A 22,017-nucleotide genomic window follows, 5' to 3' on the forward strand; every position below is an offset into this window, starting at 1 on the left:
CCATTTCTGTGCACTGAAAATCCAAGGGAAGCCAGCAAGGGTTGTGAGGAGCATTAGAGCTCTATGGATCACACAAAACCTAGAAATCAGTGGTGATGTCTTGTCTGCAGGAAGGAACCCAAGAACAAGGGGGCACCTCTTCCCTGTATTGGAATGGCAGCTAAAAAACTACACCATATTCCAAAAAATATATGTATCATAATGTTGAAAACTTCACACAGTATTTTAAGCTCATTAAATCAAATGTTAAGCTGATTCATGAGAGTATCTCTAAATTTCCATGACTCCAGGAAAAGAAATTAATATGTGCAACAAAACACCAAATTTGGTGTCACTTTCCCTGTAATTTTTTTTAATAGAAAAATCTGAAACCAGTAACAATTCAAGTCATGGAAGGGAAAACAGGAATATTCATTATCTGTTACCAGACATCTTCCCAGGACAGGAAGAAAATTAATTGGTGCTTGTGATGTTCTTAAGGGCCAGAGAAGGAACTGTGAGAGCCTAATCCTGTAATGACTTCAGTGGAAAGGCCAGTCACACAGCAAGGTTAGGTAACAGCATCAAAAGAAGAAATAAATTACACTGTAACTACCATCATTTATCTGTTCTTCTCCTTCTTATTTCATTTTCCAGTGTGGCTGAAAGCCGGGCCCTTAGTTTTGCAATAATTTACACATTTACACATTTGTCCTTGGAAGAACAAGATTAAATCCAAAAACCAGCAGTGTTGTTTTAGCACTACCATTTTTCTTCTAAACATCTGCTTTTTAAAGCAGGTAAAACTATGCTTTCCCTGGTTTCCTGTATGCAACAGTAATCTATCATAGATAAATAGCTAAATATTTTAAAAAGCACATTGTAAAACCACTCATCAAATCAAAGTGCTCTTGTAACAAAGTTATATCAAGACCTGGAAATCTTGTTTGCTTATCTGCTTTCCAGGAATATAATCATCATTTTATCATTTCTTTCAGATATAATGTGGCAAAACCATGAACAGGGCTGCAGACACAATCAGCATCCTGATGACACCATCACCTGCACTGTCAGGCTGCTTTCCACGCAAGGGAAAGGTTTCTGTTGGCTGATAAAGGTGGCACAACTGGTCTGAGATTGCCAGAACAATACTGTTTGCTGTATAGCTAAAATCTAATGCATACAACCATATTAATTTTCTTTTCAGCACATGAATGATAGCTGGATCTTTCATATATTTATCAAGAAATATCTTTACCATAGACTGGAGTTCCCCAAGCTCAAGTGTGTCAGAAATCAGGAAACGGCAAAGGAAATAGGGCTGTAACTTCCTGTAAGAGGACTTTGTAAATAGAAAAATCTGGCAAACTCTTGCCATAAACTACAGTTTTAAAGCACATTATACAGCTAGAACTGATGTGGCTTTAGTTCTTGGCTGGAGCCTGGAGTGAACAAACCAACAAAAAGCTGTGACAATCTCCCACTGACATCTATATTAACTTGATACATTGTCATTGATAAAATTACCAGCCCCTGGTGCCGGTTGTCTCAGCAGTTCACAGCTCTACAACCCAGGAACCACTGAACACTGTCAGGGTAGTGCAACCACACTCTGTAAGACAGGTCTTGAAGCACTTATTAAAAACATTTTGCAATATTTTGAGCGAAATATGCAACTGTTAAACATAAGTAGCACTCCAAATGCACTATGACTATTTGAAGAAAAGCAGAAGTTGGTCTTTCAGAAAAAGACATTTGTCTATAACAGCAGGGGAGGATATTTGTACTGGTGCACCACCCATCTCTGCCCACAAAATCTTTTTCTCTGCAGGAATATTATAGAATAAGGAGATTAGTGCCTCATTGAATGAATACTTTTGGCAAGCATGGTGAACGTGATGTCAAGACAGATACAGGCACTCGAATCACACAGTTCAGTCCAAAGAGCAAACACTGGTAGGATGACATAAGAATCTCAAGTGCATGCAAAAAGCCATTGCTGAGAAGCTGGAGTCAATGCAGAGGCCATCTTACAAGTAGCAGTAGCATACACAATGTTAACTCAACTGCTTACCCACTAAGTACACCAAGAACCAGGTTAAGTACGAAAAATGAGCCAAGGATGATAAGACTAACAAAATAGATCCATGGCCACTCACATCCTATTGCATCATTTACCTGTAAAACGCAAGGAAATAAGTTATGATTCAGTCATTCATTAAACAGCAGAGTCCTTTGTGCAGCTGCCAGATCACGTAGGTTCAACGCAAAATTTATGGCCTATCCAAATCTTTAAAAAGTGAATGAAAAATGGCTTAAATTTACTTACCCAAATTATGTTGTAGATGTGAGGCTTTAGAGGATTAATTGAAATAACATCCGAATGAGTGCATGGGAATTTTTAGTTTTTTTCATAACTGTGCCACGAGGACATGAGGAATATGTACTGGTATGTGTGAACTCCAATTTTGGTGTTTGAATGTTATTTATAGGAGAGCTACAAGAAAACTTTTTGTGCTGTAATACGAGGAGGAAGCATTAGAGGTTTATTAAAAGATGCCATCCCTACTGAAGTTTCTCACCTGTATGAGATAACCTGTGTGTTCATGGCAACTGAATTCAGGACTCTGCCCTCATGATGAAAAAGGCGTATGCTTACCCGCTCAATACACCAAGAACAAGATTTAGTACGAAAAATGACCCAAAGATGACGAGACTGACAAAATACACCCATGGCAATTCAAATCCCATTGCATCATTCATCTGCAAGAAATAAGATGATCTTATAGAGTAGATCACTATATTAACAGCAATGAAGAGTCAGAGAAAGGAGAATTCGATCATTCAGATTAGATATCATGCTATGCATTCCTTCAGAAATCAAAGAACAACAATGAGAGCAAGAAGGCACTGGTCACATTCACTTTGCATCTCCAACACAAACCCAAAAACAAAATTCTGAGTGAACCTAGCATTTGGATCAGAAATATTATCAAACATAAATGGAGCACTGCAACAATTCTAATCTTTTACCCTGCAGGAATATTATGGAATAAGGGCTATTAATAATAACAGAGAGAATAATAGTAACACTGAGAATATGAACTAAATTTCAGATCTCCAATTAAGACAATGACCACAAAGTATATTGAAATATTAGGATTTTTAGTTCATGTATATCCAATCTACATGAATGATTACTTGAGAAAATAAGAACAATGTGTATCTCAACCGTACAAGCAGTGTCACTTTGTATAACACAGAATTCCCACAGTTTTTCCTGAAATAAAGCAGGCAAATGCAGTCATACATCTTAAATCAATTCAAAAAGAAATAAATGAGAATGAATCTGTGTAAAAAGCATGAACACAATTTTAGGAAAATGAAAATTTGAAAACAAATTTTAGAAACACAATGGAAACATGGAAACATTCCAGGAAAACTTCTGAACTTGAGTTATATCCAGATCAAGGTTGAATGAAATTTTAAAAGTTGTTGAGGATATTCTTTCTAAAGTAAGGTTGAAGCCACTGTGCTTCCAATACACTCCCTATAGATTCACACAAGGTTTTCTAGAAAGATTTCTTCCACTTGCTATTCTTAGCCAGCTCATCATACCTATCAAAGGATGGAATTGTGAAATATACCCATTAAGATCTAAAAAGGCCTATTCAGAAAAAAGGAGATTTTAAAACAAGGAAATGGTTTTGTGTGTAGCATTCAGGTGCAAAAAGACATTTCAATAAGTCACGAAAATAATTTGGACGTGAAGCTTCTTGGAAGTAGCTCTTCTTGAAGAGGAATTATTCTGGCTTTTGCCTTGGATTCTTCTTAAGATGTTTTCTATTCATGAAAATTCAGCAAACAAAATTATGTGAGGCAGTGTAGAACAATCTAATTGCAAATCTGTTTTCTCTTCTGTGAATGCCATTGTATTGTTTTATCTGAAATTCGTGATTAGGCTTTGAGCCCTATTGACAGTCAAGTTTGACAGCTCTCCTTAACATGTCTCTTGGAATAAACCTACTAAACATGGGAACAAACATTTTCCAATATTACTTCTTTTATTTTTTGCCCTGTCTTTTAATTAAGCATCATAATCTCAGTTTCTGCAAGGGTGCCCTATGGATGGTTAGACAGAAGCTTTAAGTCTTTGCAGGTTAAGGCCCAAAGGCACTTCTCTTCCATGGTGATCTGTGATAGCACCAGTTTGTACTTGCTGAAGTAAACAAACCTCCTAAGCAACCAAACTACCTGAGTTTAGACTGCTTCTTCATGCACCTTTTAAAAGAGTCTATGTATCCTCTTTTAAAATGATTTTTGAATTGAAGTGAGGTACTGAAAAGTAACTTACAGTTACACTTGCTATAAAAAAAAAGAAAGAAAATTGAAAACACATATTTGATTTGGATTTTTTCTCCTCTTCCAATAAAACTGTATTTTTGAGGAGGTAAAATAAACAAGAGTTATAGCCATTCAGCAAGATTGGCTTCATTACCTTCAAGAAGTCCCAAGCTGTCACCGTTCAGCTCTGCAATATTCTGCATATGGGAAAGTCTTTGACAATGCTGCCATTACACCTACCTACTCTCCTGGGCAAAGCTTTCAGCAACCCTTGGCATGGCAGGGGCTTCTGTTAAGGACAGTGCCTGTGAAGTTTTGGGTTTTATCCCCCACACCCATTCTGTCAAAGTGAGTCCCCTGCATTTGAGAAGTTTCAGCAATGAAGCCCCAAAGTTAATGAGTAGAACATCCCGTTGCCCAGACTGAATTTCTCATTCCAGTGGATGCTGCCCTTTGCATCTTCTTTCAAGCACAGGCATCTGGCCTTAGGTTTTAAGAGTATTATTTACTCAATGTTTTTTAAAATTATACTCATAATTTTTTATTACATTAGAAATTAGTTTGCTTCATAGACCTGACTCATGTCATACAGGTCAAGTGTTTTTCTAGCAATAACTGATCAGAGCAAACATTTGAATTAAATTTCAAATACATCTGAATGGATTTTACATCTAACAACTATACAAGTAGCAGACAGTTGTTTCCAAGTCACCAAAGTTCAGAGTGCAGGCATAAATTCATTTGGTATTGGTGCCAGCATTTTTCTGCTATGTATTATTTTGAAAAACATAAGAGATTAATATTTGCAATTTTACTTTGAGCAGAGCTCTAAAAGCAGAGCTCTGGCAGTCACTGCAACACAACTCCATGCTCTGCTTTTGCTCATAAAGAGAACATTTTCAGGCAGCCAGGCACTCTGCTAACTTAGTTATCCAGGAGCAAAGCTGAAATTCTCATGCTCTGTCACAAAGGCTGTTAGTATGAGCAGCTGGGATTTGTACTCAATTTTTAATGTGCAACATATTAAAAAAAAATTCTCATTTATGCAGCTGGATTTCAAGCCCAATATTTTAGGCTAATCTATCTAGGACTAATGCTTTGTGAAGCAAAAATTGTCAGCTGCAGCTAACCAGTACTAGGAGAAGTGCTTCACTTTGGGCAGATGTTGAACTATTTCAAAAGCATTCCTTAACTCAGGAGCACCTGAACCTGGCAGAACACCTTGGAACAATTCTAAGATTGAATTCCTAAAAGCTACTCAAACAAGTAAAAACAATTCCTAAAAACAAGTTTACCATTTAATTCTAGATACAATTAAACCCTAATCAAGTATTGTAATTTCTATTAATGAAATAATATTTCAGATTGCATTAATACCAGAGATCAAAGTACAAAAAGAAGTCCTTTCCTTTTGGAAAACTTTGCTCCTCATTTCATGCATGTTAAATGGCATTTTCCATAACTTCCAATTAAAGAAAGATTAATGGAATTGATTTGCCTTCTGATTAAAAATTGAGACAGAGCTTGGTTAATACACGAGAACAGGAAAATCTCCATCCTCAAAACCAAGATATATTCATTTGAAGGGATTAATGCCGACTTCTGACACAAAGTGCAGAATGAGTTAAAGTCACAAATTTCAGATGCACTAAAGCAACAGCAGGAGTTCAAAGAGATCTCACATCTGAAATCCTCAGCAAAAGCTCTTGTCTTGCAGGAGTCTCCTGCCCTGTGGCTCAGGGTGCACTGTGCCAAAGGAGGTGTCATATTTAATGGCTCTCAATGGACTTGTTCTGTCTTTTTGAGGCCATGAGGCTTTTAGCCTTCAAAACACCTATGGCAAGGACACCACCAAGCACCATCCTTCTTGCCCTTTGTCTTTTTAGAGATCTAGTCTTACTCTTTCAATGCCAGTTCTCAGCAGTTTGTCCATCACAACAACCAGAGGGCAGATGAGATAATGGACAATAGGAAGGACAAAGCTTTCTTCAAATCCCTTCATTCTGTTTCACCATAACAGTAGTTGTGCACCACACATTATTTATTTGGCTCTTTATGTTTACCCATATATGTTGGTGAGTCTGCAGTCTTGAAGAATTATCTTGGATAATTGATTGGACAAACTTGATACAGTCTGAAACTGCCTCAAGTGGCATTTGGATTAATTATCTTGTGAGCTGTGCTGTAGTTGGAGTCAACTATCATTGCAACACAGCATAAATGATCAGAGACCAAGATTGAAGTGAAACAGAGGGAAAAGCCATGTTTACTGCAGATATAATCCTTAGTTTTACACAGCAGCAACCTAAAACATGAATTAGAAATCATTAAAATCTCATTTATCCCTATCTATAGTAATTGTGAGTAAAATCCTTGTATACAACTTCATGAAAATCAAGGTCTTAACTTTTTTCTACACTTGGTATTCTTTTATTGAAAATTGTTGCAAACTCAATTTGCAATCAATATAAGCTCTACCTGGGGTTAATGATAAAACCTCTAACTCTGCATTTGTAGCACTACAGATACAAGGCACTGATGCATGAACCTATTTTGATTTTCCACAGTGTTTCAAACTCTCTTAAATTGGTTGAATTTCTTAGCTTCCTAAGGTTTTAATTTTACCTTCCTCTTTTCATACCCTGCCAACAGACACATAACTGGTGTGTTCACTTTGTGCTGGCGGTAATCTGCCTCATCATCTTAAAAATTGTTCAGACTGACAAGCTCAGTCTCTTGACAGGTGTAAAAATTCTGCAGATATCAGTATTTTGTGAAGTGGGACTATCCCTGCATTCTTGGAAGCCTGGAAGGGAGGTTCACAAAACCCCAGATCAATCTATTTATTCTACCCAGTGAAGAGCACACCAGAGAGCTCTTCAAAGCTGCCTGGCTTCAAAGGCTTTGTCCTGAGATATTCTTGGCTGAATTGGAGTTAACTTAAAGCTGACTTAAAACAGGCTGTGCTTGAAGCACAGCACACTCCAGGTTGATTTATAAAAGCATGGAATTTTATATTCAGTGCTCTGGAGTCAAAGCACAGATTTCCCTGGCACTGTCCTGGCTGGACAGACTCAGCACTTTGTTGTGCTTCTGACACAGAATATGGAGATGCACTGATGGGGTGGGCACTGAGACCACCCTTTGTTCAGGCATTTCAGCTCAGCAGCACCTGGAAAAATGAGAGTTCCATGGCTCAGGCAGCAAGGTAGGCCTAGAGAGAAAGAGATCCCATGGAGAAGTGTAAAACTGTCACAGGACATAGAGAGCCTCATAATTGCATAATCACCTCTTAAATTTGGCCTCTGTCTTCTGTATATAAACCGTACTGTGCAATTACATACAAGACTCAGTGTCCTCAACTTGGAAGACACTGCTTCAGCTTAATGAATTTGATCAAGCTGAACAGACCTCATTTTCTTCCTTCTATTGGTTTCATCCATTCTTAGCAAATGAATTATAGCATTGTGGTATTGCCATAAAGCATTTACTACATGATTGTTTATAAATTTTTACTATGATTGTTTGGAAATGAGTTTAGATGCAGGTTTTTCATTCAGACACTGGATGGTATCTAAGACTATTTTAGCTAATTCCTGTTAGTGGCATTCCATTAATCAGCTTACTGTCATTAACTGGGAGGAGGGACTGGGCAGAAATCAGGTAATTGTTCCAAGGAAAGCCAAGATGTCAAACGTGACTGTTAAGAAACTGTTTTATCTTTTTCAGATAATTATGCATCCCTGCTTAATCTGCAGAGCAGATGGACAGAACCATAACAACATGGAGAGTGTTACCTCTACAAAACAGCAACCCAGAGAAGGTTTGCTGATCAGCACTACCATGTTTACAAAATCTATATTTCAGATATAACAAAATCCAAGTGTTTGACTCCTCTCATGTTAATTTCAGATTAAGAATTTGTTAGTGTTACCTATTTACGTGTATTGCCCAAACTAATTTCACAAAAATTTATAAAATCTATGCATAGATTTGGCTTGTTAAATCTAAGGGCTCAATGAAACTACTAAAATTAAGTAACAAATGTGATTAACAATGTGTTTAATTTTTTTAATGGTTAGTTATCATGTATGAAAATGAGAAGTTATAATATGTACACACCTTTCTTTTGGGATCTGCTATTCCACCTATATATACCATACATTACATAAAAATTGGATGTGTTTAATATTTCCCACATACTAGATACAAAAAAAATTCAAGTAGAATGCATTTACTATTCAGTCAGATGATGTAGAATTGTTACTTCAGTTTATGTAGCAACAACGAGCAAAGCCTCAATACTCAGGAAGATCTAAATTTGTCTACTAAATTGTTATCCTGGGACAGACTGGGAACTAGGATTGTTCCAGTTATTGTAAAATAATTCTTGGCTTCTTGTGGCAGAGTTTTTGGAAGAAACTCTAGCTGATGGACTAGTGGAATTCTTAGAACTACCCGAAGTTCAGCCTCTATTTCCCATCCAGTTTTGACCCAGTTTTATTTAAAATTTCTGGGGAGAAATAATGGGTTCTTCTTAGCATTTGCAATGATCTGTGACAAGAAATTAGTTCCACACTTTGACTGCAGTACAGGTCAGCAGTCAGCTGAGGCTGAGATACCAGATATCTTGTCAAAGTCAATCAAGTTCACCTCATGGGAAAGATATTTCCCTGTGAGTTAGTTTAAAATCCTCCTCCGCTGGGGTCATTGTGTTAAGATGCTATTTGGAAAAAAAATTATACTATAATCATATATATGTGTGTGTGTGTGTGTGTGTGTGTGCAAGATACATAGAAGTCACATCCTTTTTGATCCTAAAGCAAATCTTTAATCTGTACATTCCTTGGCTTGGTAGCTCTGTTTGCATGTCTGATTTTGATCACTCCATTTTTTCTCTTTCTGAAACTAAGCCCTATCTCTTTGCAATCAAAAACTGGATGATTCAGAGCTTTTAATAACAAGAGAATATAAAAAAGCAATTAGTACAAACCATTATGTAAAAGGCAGGGAGGGGGTTAATCTTGATTTTAACATGAAACCAGATTCAAGTAGTAAACACTCAAACAGAAAAAAATCTGCTTGCAATCCCTGGCTCTTTAGGGAGATGTATGCAGTATATTAGTGCTGTCAGTCAAAATTTCTATCACTGTGTCTCCAGCTGTACATCATGTGTTAACTTTCTGCTATGTAGTCATGGAAGGCTGGGAGCTCTGTGCAAGCAGCACATGGATGCCTTCGGGGATGAGCTGACTTGTTTCACTCCAGAGCCTCCCTCAGATGACCTGTGAGTGGTGCTGAGCAATGCCAGCAGAACAGCACTAAGCTTTCCCTAGGTACATAAGAGGAAAAGGCAGGAGTAAGTATTATCTAAGATTTTTCAGGCACAATTCCTCACAGCTCTTAACATTGCTAAATATTTGCAACTGATTTACAAATGGGAAAAAGCTGTGAAGCATTCTTTGACTTCTCTCAGACAATAAGCTGAAATTCATTGCTGACAAATATTGCTTGGATGCAGGAACACGCCTTCCCTTTCTGCAGGTGGAATGGGACTAACATGGCTTAAATCACCATAATTAGTTGATTCCCACTAGCTTATTAAATCATTCAATTCAAAGTTCTAGACTGTTATTGCTTATTTGACTCTTGGTCACATTTTTGGAAAAGTATTTTTAGGAGACTCCTTGTCAGCACTCTGACAGTTTTGGTAATACTTGAAACATATTTTGCAGGCTTTTCGTTTCTAGCCTATTAATACATTTTGTGCACGAGCCAAGGGATTTTCTTGTGTGATATGTATTTGTAAAACATTTGTTTGTGTTTAGGAAATATCTCTGGCTGCACATCAGCTGATTTCAAGTACACTGTATCTGAGACCACTCTTAAATATTCTTGAATAGAAGAAGTCTAAAAGGTGTCAGGAGTAGAGATTGAGCTCCTGACCTGATCTGATTGACATTAATAGACTGCCTGTGCATACACTTATGCAAAAGTGCATGTAGATATACACAAGAGTGCAGTACAGCCTGAACAGTCTGCATTACAGAAATGATGGATTTTTTTTCAGATGTCCCAAGATGTTTCAAGGAGTATATTGGGGAATTTAAAGCTCAATTTCTTCAACAGGAGAGAGACTCTTAACTGCACCCTTTTTTGGAATAAAAGCAGAGGAACAATGAATGAAGGATTTCTTTGATGATAATATATGTTATTAGCAAAAAAGTATTACAGTTTTTTAAAGCTGACATATCAGTAAAAGGTACATTTAAAAAAACCTGCCATCTCTTTCCTTAAACCTTATATGAGTTTTAGGTATATTTTAGATTGCCTAGACATTTCAAGTAATGATCTGAGTATTTTAAACAAGAATCCTTCAGAGAATATCTTTTTAACATATCATTAGGTGTATTAATAGGCAAAACCATGTAAGACATCAGCGTATCATTATTCAGCAATTTTAGCTCGAGTGCTTCAATCTCAAAAATCTTCAGATCAATCTGAACAGGGCTAAACAGGTATTAGAGAACTAGGGAGCTTTAAAATTGGGGTTAGCGATGCAGCATCTGGCCATAAAATTGACCTAGTAAAATTCAGTAGCCACTAATACATTTGTCCCATCTTTGAAGCAACTTTGAAGCATCCCCTTTGTTTCTCAGAGGCTCTGACCATCTCTCATTCAAGCTACAATTGGATTATTCAAGTGTAGTAAGTCAAGATAACTTCACTATGGTGAAAACAAGAATTAAATGTGATCATTTTGGTGCTCATGGGAAAATTGGGGGTTTTGCTGACAAGTATCACTGCTTGTTATCTGTGCTCCCATGTATCAAGTGAAGCAGCTCAAAATAAAAAGCAATTTACAAAATATATGTTTGCCATTAAGAGATTATACATCGAGATGTTCCAAAGGCATGGGAAAAATCTGGAGCCAGATATGCAAATGCAGATTCAAGTTCTGCAGTTCCTGAGAGCTTGCTAGCACAAATTGGAAATGAGGCAGAGAGTACTATGCTCTCAGCTTTAGAACGTGAGCCAGAGTGTTAAAAACTTGGGCACACAGAGGCTGCCACTTGGCTGATAACAAGGACTGCACCAGGATCCAAAACCAAAAGCATAAACCTCCAGTGAGGGCTCCAGAACAAACAGAAAGGACCGTGAATGGGGATAAACATGGTCCCAATAGAAATGGAGAACACACACAGATGAGCAGCCACAAACACAAACTGGGAGCACACGTGCTGCACTGGCTGCTGAGAACAAGGACAACACCCCCTAACCACCCAATTCAAACCTTTGGCACTAAGGAGTCACAATTTTTGTGGACAAACCATGTAGTGCCTGCTATCCAGTGAGTTACAAGTTAGAGAGAAGAGGCCAGATGAAGACACTAAAACCCAGTAGGACATTGGGATGGGATAGGATGGGATGGGATAGGGTGGGATGGGATGCAAACTGGTGAGCAGCAGGATGCCCACATGAGTCACCATGACCTGAAGGGTGCCCAGCAGCAGCAGAATCAAGGCCTTCACTCACAATAGATATGCACAAGAGAAAAATCATTATTGGTGCTTGGAGAATTTTCCAAGCAGTTTACTGTCATTAACCAGGTGATAACAGTTGTGCCAGTGAGGGCTGTTGGAAGCTGTCATTTTCAGCTCTCATCCTTGCTGACAGAATGCCACTTAACACGAAGAAAAATACTGCACAGATTTCACCCACTCACATTATACCTCCTAGCAAGAGAAGCATACATAAGTTTATTTCACTGTTCACACAGTGACCAAACGAAAAATGAGAATTTTGTGCAGTTTCTAATATTTGTGGGTTTGGTTTTATTTGTTTTGTGTAGAACTCATTCAGTCTGTGTACTAATAACAGAGCTCTAAGCAAAAAACAACCCACAAACCCCATGCACATCGAGCTAAAATGGCTTCCTCAGATTCTTTTATTACAATTTGGTATCCCCCTAATGCTTTGACAATTTTCAAATGAAACGAAATCTTTTCCAATTTTTAGCTAAAATCTACTTCAGCTTGATCAGTGATAAAATTCAAACACATAAACTGCCATTCCTCTTGTCCTCAGCAAGTAATTTCAGTTTGACAATGGCCAACTTGTTGGTCTATAAGATAGAAAGGATCTGAATCAATAATTTAATTATATAGGCATCAGTTAAGATAGATTCCAAAGCCACCTGAATATCTGATTCTGATTTTATTTCACTAGGTCAAGAAATATTTGCTTCATTGTCTAATAATCCCTGTATCATTTGTAATAAAATGAAAAATGACGCCTGTGTACCTGTAAGTACTTTCTACATTGGAAACTCCTTATAGAGAAAGAAGCAAAAACAACTCATGCAGTTATCAATTGTTTATAATTTTCTTATACTTTTCCTTTTGTCTGATCATGAAAATGTTCAACATCCTATCTCTATTATTTTATTTTTTCTGCTGTCATTGGAGACTCTACAAAGGTTTATAAAGGGCAGCAAATTAATTAGGGCATCAAATCCCAGGGGAAAAATATTTAATTCTAAAACACTCAAGTTGTTTCTATATGTTTTGTAACAATTGTATTCTAAACACAGCAACTCTCCAACGCTTTTATATTCATTTTATTTGAAAAAAGTTGGAGGAATTATCAGCTCCTGAAATGTGGGCATACTTTTGCCTCAAAAGATATTAAAGGTGTAATTTTTCTCTAGATAACCATGGCACGCCTTCCTTTTTCAGGAGGCATTAAAATAATTACCATCACCATGAACACAAACCAGAAAGCACATACTAATTCTACATTCACACAGTCTCCTGGTAAATTAGGGAGAGCCCGAGTGCAAACTCCAAGAAACTGAAAAACCTTTACAATGGGAAATCATGCAATAGCCTATATGCAGCCATACATGATTGTTACTCATTAGTGTTGAAGGTTTGTGTGTTTCTAGACAGTTCTGTAACTGATAACAGACCATGGAAGAAGATATTCATAGTTGCCTTCTTTTTAATCTTTCAGTCCTAAAAGAATGCCATTTTAACATCTTAACTACCTTTAACAGTGATATTCTCTTAAAAACATGTCCATATTCTATACTTCAGTAGTGCAGGTTATATCTGGGACTACACTCTGTGCTAAATGTTTTAGCAACTGCTTATTTCACCCTGATTTCACATAAAATCATGTGGTCATTTACTGGATAATATCACATTCTTAAATGTGTCCAGTACTCCACAAACGATGCACTGTTAGTAAATAATCCCACTTGGCCTGACAAACTTCAGCAAACTCACCAAGTGAGCTGCTTTCAGCAACATCACCTCAGGTTCCACTAAGATACTCCTTTAGGTAATCCTTTCTAACAGCTTAACAACAGTGACCCTTACCAGTAATTGTGTTTCTTCTTCCATACATATTTTCTAATATTTGAACTGTTAGAATTGTGATTTTTAATAAGGTCCTAATAGCTGCGAAGAGTTACTGCTGAGTACCACGTAGTACAGAATATTCTCACCGATGTTCAGCACCTGTGGAAGGTTCTGTCACAGACTTCTTGAATGCCCTTGGACAAATCACTCACATCAGATATTGAGATACTCCAAGATTCACAGAACAAAGTCAACGTCACTTAGAGTGGAACGGGGTTAAGCAGAGAAATATCTATCTGTGGTTTTAGGAGACTCTGCTCTTTTAAAAATCTGCATGTTCATTTTCCTCTATCCTTCAGTTCCACAGTCTGTGTCCAGCTGACTGTGGATGTTGCAAGGCTCTGGAAGCACCATACCTTACACCAAAGGAGCATTTAAATGTGAGGATTTAGGGAGTTTGGTTTTTGAATACCTTTTGCTGCTTCCATGGAGATGATATCAGGGCCATAGTTCCTGTAAATCTGTAGTTTCTGAATGGTTAACATGATTTTCAGTCCCCATGGCAAGCAATGTCAGTTGAGAGCTTGCTTTGTTCTAATTTATTAGAACAACATGAAAAATTCTGCAGAAACACTGCAAAAAGAGAGCTCTTAAGCCTAATCAGTGAAGACATACTTAATATCTGTAGGCTCACACAAAAAAATGCTTGTCCAAAGGAAATAAATGTACTTTTACATTTATCTAAATGGAACAGGCAAAAAAATCCCTCAAATAAGCAATGAATAATTTGTTTCTAAAATGTCCTTTTAGCCTGAGGAATCCCGTAACAGGCTGTGACTGAAACAAGTATGCAGCTGAGCTTCTCTCCTGCAAAACTCACCAAGATTTCCTGTTGATGGTGCTGCGAAACACAGCTCAATCCCCACTAGAACAGAGAAGCTTGTTTAAAAGCGCACAAAGCTCAGTGTTTTATGAACTCACCCAGTACAGCACATCAGTCCATCCCTCCATGGTTATACACTGGAACACAGTCAGCATTGCAAACGCAAAGTTGTCAAAGTTGGTTATGCCTCCGTTGGGTCCAACCCATCCACCCTTACATTCGGTGCCGTTCATGACGCACTGACGGCCGTTCCCTGAGAATGCACAAGGTGCTGGATCGTCTTCAACTAGTATATCTGAAAAAGGACCAGAAAGTCACAACTCTTGAGTCCTCAAGCTTTCATGAGTTAGCCCTTCACATGAGGAAATACCAACGCTGTTGTGGGATAAATCCGGATTTCACGCTGAGAAAGGCAACACATCAGAGCTTTGGAGCTTTTAGTCTCACTCAGATCTCGGCCTTACAGCCTCAAGAATAGGTTAATAAAAATAACTAAAAATAAATAAAAAGTAGAAAGAAGCACAATGTAATAATACATCATTTAGAAGTGCCTCATTCTGATTATTTCTTTCCTCTTCACTGCTGCTACTTCACTTCATGGCACTTCACTCCAGCACAAGGACCACTAAGGAAAAATGGATCTAATTCCTATACAGAGTTGTCTTCATTCCTTAGCTGAAAGATAAGCACCTTTAGCCACCAGGTAGGATGGTTTGACTCTTTCAAAGATCTCCCACAACACACTTCCATTTCATTATTTCACCTGCATGGAAGAACACTGTTCTCCTTCACTCATTTCAGAACTGCACACCTCACCACATTGCCACTATCTGGATTTGTCCCTTATATGTTGTCACCCTTATTTTCTTCACTGCTGGTATTTAAGCTACATATATCAGAAATTAAAACCCATTCAGAGCATGGTCTAGTCTCTAACTAGTTTGATTTTCTTGGTGACTTTGGTATTGAGGTGGTTTTTTTTCATTTAATGCACTGTACCTAAAATTGTGAACCAGTGTAAACTGGGGTAACAACAGCTTAAGCGCTTTGGCCCCTAGTTCTATTTCAAACTGAAATCCCACAGATCTAAAAGAAAACCTCATCAAACCCTTATTTTAAACAGTTTAATGACTTACCTGAATCAATAAGAAAACAAGATTTGTGCATTTTTCCAATAAAAAGTTCCAATCCTATAATAGCATAGATTATGATTACAAACAATACCAAAAGGGCAATATGGAGGAGGGGGACCATGGCTTTTATAATGGAGTTCAGGACAACTTGTAAACCTAAAAAAAAAAAGAAAAAGGGGACAAAAATATGAACCATATTTCTATGTCTTACTCTATCAAATTTTATATAATTACACATGCAGAGATAATCAGATTTTTTTTGTAACATCTATTACCCAGAACCACAAAATGTTCCTTTAACATAAAAATCTTTGTAAGAATCTAAAAGTTTCTGCGTAATTAGTTCCTCTGTTAATAAAGTTTATATCATGGAAGTCAGTGCTTGAAATGTGTCACAAGAATCTGTGGGTGATTCATAAAGAAAGGGCACTTAGTCAGTGTAAGTAAGTATGCCTGTAAGTCATTTATATGACCTTGAAGTTCTGTGCTAAAACAAAAACTTTGCGGCAAGTTCTGAGAAAATGTGCACTCAGCCAATTGTAGAACTGTCTTCTTACTCTGGGAGACAAATATAGTTAACTGGGAAAACACATTTTTAATCTGAACAAACTTGTTCTTTCATCCTTTATCCCTTTCAAAATTGCTCTATTTTCTTTTTTCTCAATTAAATATTTATCCAACTTTTGGCTTTACCAAAATTATCTAATCCCAGACTAATGAAGCTGCCACAGTACCAATGAGAATGAAATATGCCTCTTTTTTAACTTGATAGACTTCCTCTCTGACATTTCTGGACTGGTTCTATCCTCACTGAAGCCCTTTTGCCAAAAATCAGTCATTTCCATATAACAGTCCATGATCTATTAAAAAAAAAGAATTAGCTTTTTTCCTTTGAATGCCTTGGAAAGAGCTGAACTGGAAGTCATGAACCTCATATAGCCCAAAGAGCTTCAATAATTAATAAAGCATTCAAAGAAAACAGGAAATATCAGAAAATCCAATTGCTTTCTTAAACAGTATTGCTCTACTTTTTAAGTTCCCTAATTTATCTGTTAGCTCTGCTGAGATAAACAGAAGGCATTCATGTGCATTGGAGAGGGCAGGAAACACAAAATGTGTAATGTGCTCTGGCACACACCAACATATAAACTATTTTAGGACCACCTACACTTTCAGTTGCAGGGGTTTAGGATATAAAAAAATCCGAATTTTATTTTCTGGTGTATTTACATTTTAACATGTAATTTACTTTTATATAAAGCTTCTAAAAAGGAAGTGTATTCCCCTGTCTGCTTACTGAACTGTGTAAGGAGATCACACACTGACTGAATTCACAATCCCTTGTTCAACTTGAAATAGGGTATCACTCATCTTGAAATTCACTTTATATACATAGCCAGATAACAAAACCTCAGCTTTATCCCATCTCATTTCTGTAGTGCCTGGAAGAAGACAGTTCAATAATGAGAGCAGCCACATTCCTGATTGCAATGGCAATAAAGAGAGCAGAGCTTACTGGGCACTCCTGATACGAGTCGGAGAGGTCGCAGTACACGAAAGGCTCTTAGGGCTTTGACATCAAAGCCACCAGGTTTGCCACCTGAGTGGCTGCCACCGTCTGTTTCTTTGGTTAATTGTTCCAATATTACACTAAATAATCTAGAAAATGAGATGAAAGGTAAGGTCATCACTATCTATTTACCACACAGTCAAAGATATTACTTTGGAAATTAGTTGAACTGCAGATCATTCTGCAAAGCTGTTCAGATGTCAAACTGAGAGGTATATTTACACCTTAAATCATGACAGACAGAGCTATGAAGTGCAAGACTTTATAATCCCTCTAGAGAATGAGGATCACACAGTTTCCAATAATTTAGCATTCAGCTTATATACACAGTTTGCTATTTTTAAATAAATGAAGCTGCTTTGCCACTTTTGTTCAAACATTTTAGCTTTAACATTTGGAGAATTAATCTTCCCTTTAGAAGAAGAAACAGATAATAACTGAAACCATCTGGTTTAATTTTGGTGGAATATAAGAATTCTAAGTGGCACAGCAGTACAGTATTCTATATACAATCAGCAGAAACTGAATATTTTAAAAATAATTAGAGTTCACCATTTAATAACACCAAAAAGATTTGTTTCTTACACATAATACCTCTGAGGAAAAATATATTCCCAGATGGCTCATTTATTATATTGTACTTTTTCCCTGCAGAAATGAATTAGTCATTCATTAGAACAGTTTGCAAGACAAGACTTTTATTTTGTTTTCCCACTTTTAGCAGCAATTTAAAGTGATGCATGTTCTTGAAATCCAAATTAGTCTTAGGTTTATTTTAGTTTGGAGCTCCATCTCAGATGCATGGGTTTCTCGACTGCCACTAGACCACACAAACGGTGTTATCCTTTGCACAGAGACTGTAGTTCAATAGCTGCAGAGCTGCACTTCTCCTGAAAGTATTATCAAGTTAATAGAGTTTTGCAATCATGAGAAATGTTTCACACTTGTAAAGGATGTCTGAAATGTGCAGGGTTTTAGTTTGGTCATGAAAAGTTTTCACAACTCTGGTTAAGACCTCTGTCACGCTGGATAGTTGCCTGAAATCATATATCATTTAATAGGGTGCCTAAACTAAATTATTGAAGGCTTTACACTCCTCCAGTAAGCAGCTGACCCACATCAGTCCATACCCATCCCTAGACTGCTTCGTTCTGCTCCAGGGAAAAACTCAGCCCCAAAGACTCTATAGATGTTAAAGGGAACCTCAGCAGCCCACACACTGCTCCACCAAATCCAGACATCCAGTGCCGGCTCCTGATTCAGCCCTAGAATTTAATGGAAGCATAATTGCAGGAAAACTAACACCTCAGTGATTTTAAGAGATGTTTTAAGATATTTGTGCTCTAATGACAGACATTATTAAAAAGGCTTCTGAATCAAGTCCTGAATTCAGAGAACCTTTCAGCCTGTCTGTTCATAAAACATTCAGAAAATTAAAGAGCATAGGCAGGTGCTATGAAAGCTTTCTCTACTGGGACCTTACTCTTCCACAGAAATCAATGGAAATTACATGAGAGACCATGCAGGTAAGCAGACTACCCAGAGTAATTCATGCTCTGATGGGTTACAGAGAGAAGTGACAAAGAGTAGAAAGCATCACAATCGCAGCTCTGTCATTTTGTGTTGTCCAGCTGAAACCAGGACATATGTCATTTCTAAAAAGCCATTAAGGTATAAAACTATTGATCTTCTTTACTGAAATTTACATTCATATTCCTCTACAGTTTACCAGAGTTTAAAGGTTTAATTAAGATTTGATTTTAAAAATATCTCTGTATGTGTTTCCCTTTTGCTTGTAGAGATTTCTTTAGGTATAATTAAGATTAATGGAATTGGACTGGCTACAGTCTCTGCTGAGAGGGCAAATTTGAATACATTCAATAGAGAACATCGTGGCAACTCTTTCAAAGCTATTAGAATACCTAATGAAATTTCCCATTGAAGCTAGTCAAACAGAATCAGGTCCAGAAGTGGTTCCATATACACCTTGGGTTATATATGAAAATCAATTTTTCACTCTAATACTATGTAGTAATTAAATAAATGGGACTCATGCTTGCTTAATCGTGCAGGTTGTGCTCTTCCTGAAAGAACAAAAACCTTGCTCACAATTTTGTCAGTGTGTGACATGTTAGGAAAGGTCCACCTCATCTTACAGGTAGGCTGCTGACAACCTGCACATGAGTTTATATGCCAAACTTCTGGATTCAAATTAGGACTTAATCTTACTGTGATATTTTAGGCATTTTATAAGATGTAGTCCTTTTTTATTCATATTTTTAACAAATCTGTTGTGAGCATTTGACCTAACTCCACTTAGCCTCCAATAATGAGTGTTTCAGGAATTAGTGGAAAATTTTTTAGTTATCATGTATTTAGGACACAGCCAAAGATAGAGGTCATGTTAATTAGACTGCTCCAGGGTTACTGTAACTCCGTGGTCACTTGACAAAAGGGAGGAGGTCTATTCAAGGGACTGCTTGGCAAGGGAGCAGAGCTCGTGTGTGACAGTCTCCAACCTGCCCACCAAGCTTCCCCTTCAGGCACAGCAACCAATCTGTTGAGAATGACCTGACCTGATGAAGGATCTATTTATACACAAATTTTAGTGCTGGACCAAAACTGCCTGCATGCCAAAGGACTGGCCCAAATACAACCTTCTCAGTAACCTTTAGTCTCTCATCATCAAATAGTTACAAATCAGGCATTCTTATATCCACAGTACTTCCCCAAATTTAACAATGCTTTACCACAAATTCCTTTACTTAGCAACTCTTTCTTTCCCTTAATGCAGTGACAACTTAAAAGCAGCACACACTATAATTTCTGAGCCTTTTCAAATACAGGCAACCCTTGATATGGTTTGAATTTTAAAATGAAATTAGAATTGCATACTGCAAGCCAAGGTCATGTTTGCTCCAACATACAAAGTTATACAAAGATTATGTTCTCCATGTTCTAGATAATGTATATTTTTAGCAAACAAAATTTGCAGTACTGGTTAAACGGCTGTTTACCATAACCTCCACAACATTCAGGAAATTGATGAATATACATCTCAAGATTAATTCCCTAGATAGCTGAAGGTAGGATCTAATGAAGTAGCACAGCCACTGACATAGAGTTGGTGACACAAAAATAATTTATCAATAAGTAGGTGCATAATTTAAGTTCCACCCCTCTGAACCTGCATAAGGCCCAAGCAGTCCCTTCTCTGAGGCAAAGAACAAACTCTCCAAGGTTTCCTGGTACAGCAAGGTGCACAGGGTAAAGAAAAAAAGGCATTTTTAACATACATTCAACCCCAGGCAAATCAAAATCATATCTGTATCTTGGGGCTGACATGTAGCACCCAATTTTACTCAGATTTTGGGAGTATCAAGGAATCACTATTAATTCTGTCTCCCCAACCACTCTTCTCCACTTTGAAACATGTGGGTCCTCTCAGAGGTCCTTGTGAAACAGATGAACTCCACATGACTGCAGTGAAGGGTTAAACAAATAAATTAAATAACAACATGCAGCCCTTAAGAGATCAACATATGGAAAGACACCAGGAGTTTACCTGGAGAAAAGCTTCTGGAAATGTCCAGCAGGACTCAGAATTCCCTGGAAACTTCTACTATAAATGCAATACAGTCTACAGCCACAGATAGCACTGAAAAATTTAGGACTTTTTAACATTTTTTCACTCAGTTCATTCTTTTACACCAAAGAAAGAAATCCAGCATAGGCTGCTACTCCCAGCAAACCAGGCCTATACCTACCTCACTGTAAAGAAAAGTTTAAATATTTTTATAATGGAAGATAAGCTACTTACCCTACTATTACTATTACAAAATCCAATAAATTCCATCCGTTTCTAACATATGCATTGGGGTGTAATAATAATCCATATGCTATAATCTTCAAAAATGTTTCAACTGTAAAAATTATCAGGAAGGCATATTCTACTTTTTCCTGTGGAAGACAAAAAAAAGTACAGTGAAAGACAATGAATGTAACAACTCTTTTTACTATTGACAATTTGCAACAAGTGGGTACTGATCAGGACTAAGGAAACACCTTCATGGCAGTTTATGTCACAGGTTTTAATTGTATAACACTTAATGATAACTGTACTGACAGGGTTATAATTACATAATTGCACAAGGTTTTCTTGTTTTCACATTCTGTGAGAGGAAAAAAAGGTGTTTCTGCAAACATGGAAGCATACTGTACCTTTGCTTAAGCCAAGAGTGCCATCCAGGTCAATAGGATTCTCTGCATTCATTATAACCAGAAAATGCTGTAGAGCAGAGCCCTGGAAATATCCTTGAAAGGTAAGCAGTGGTATACTTCCTTTCGCTATTAAAAAAGTCTTAATTTTTTAATATTTAATTTTACACTGTCTTGCAATTTTTTAAATCTTGATATGGAAGCTTGCATTGACTTATTCTCCCTTCCACATCACCAGAATTTCTTTTCAATACCCTATTATGTTTGAAGAAATGTTAAGGTACTGTACCACCGCCTCGTATCATTAAAGCTCCAACATCATCAACTTAAATGTTAACAGATTCTGCATCTTACCAAAATTTTTATTTCAGAGGTATATACTGAATATCTTTTCTTAGGTAACTAGATACTCTAGAAAGAAGAAACCCCCAAAAATATTATTAGCATGCTTGACTTGGTAAATTGAAGAAGTCACCACTATCAAAACAGAGTAGTTAACAACTGTTCTTTTTACCTTCAGACATG

At 37.2% G+C, this 22,017-nt stretch overlaps 1 protein-coding gene across 18 annotated transcripts in view; it reads right to left on the bottom strand.

The window, feature by feature from the left end:
- The window catches only part of CACNA1D (calcium voltage-gated channel subunit alpha1 D), a 207,148-nt gene that overhangs the window by 86,181 nt on the left and 98,950 nt on the right, over positions 1–22,017 (bottom strand). For 13 of the 18 annotated variants that reach the window (XM_038149600.1, XM_038149609.1, XM_038149605.1 and 10 more), the window contains exons 4-8: positions 21,095–21,234; positions 17,221–17,363; positions 15,708–15,860; positions 14,670–14,866; positions 2,054–2,157 (exon numbers count right to left, since the gene is read on the bottom strand). In XM_038149600.1, the coding sequence (XP_038005528.1) occupies positions 2,054–2,157; positions 14,670–14,866; positions 15,708–15,860; positions 17,221–17,363; positions 21,095–21,234 (737 nt within the window). Of the gene's footprint in view, positions 1–2,053; positions 2,158–2,638; positions 2,743–14,669; positions 14,867–15,707; positions 15,861–17,220; positions 17,364–21,094; positions 21,235–22,017 lie in introns of all 18 variants that reach the window. The other 5 variants (XM_038149611.1, XM_038149615.1, XM_038149614.1 and 2 more) reach the window with 1 other exon arrangement.

The sequence above is a fragment of the Motacilla alba genome, chromosome 12 (assembly GCF_015832195.1).
Source record: "Motacilla alba alba isolate MOTALB_02 chromosome 12, Motacilla_alba_V1.0_pri, whole genome shotgun sequence".
Taxonomy (NCBI): domain Eukaryota; kingdom Metazoa; phylum Chordata; class Aves; order Passeriformes; family Motacillidae; genus Motacilla; species Motacilla alba.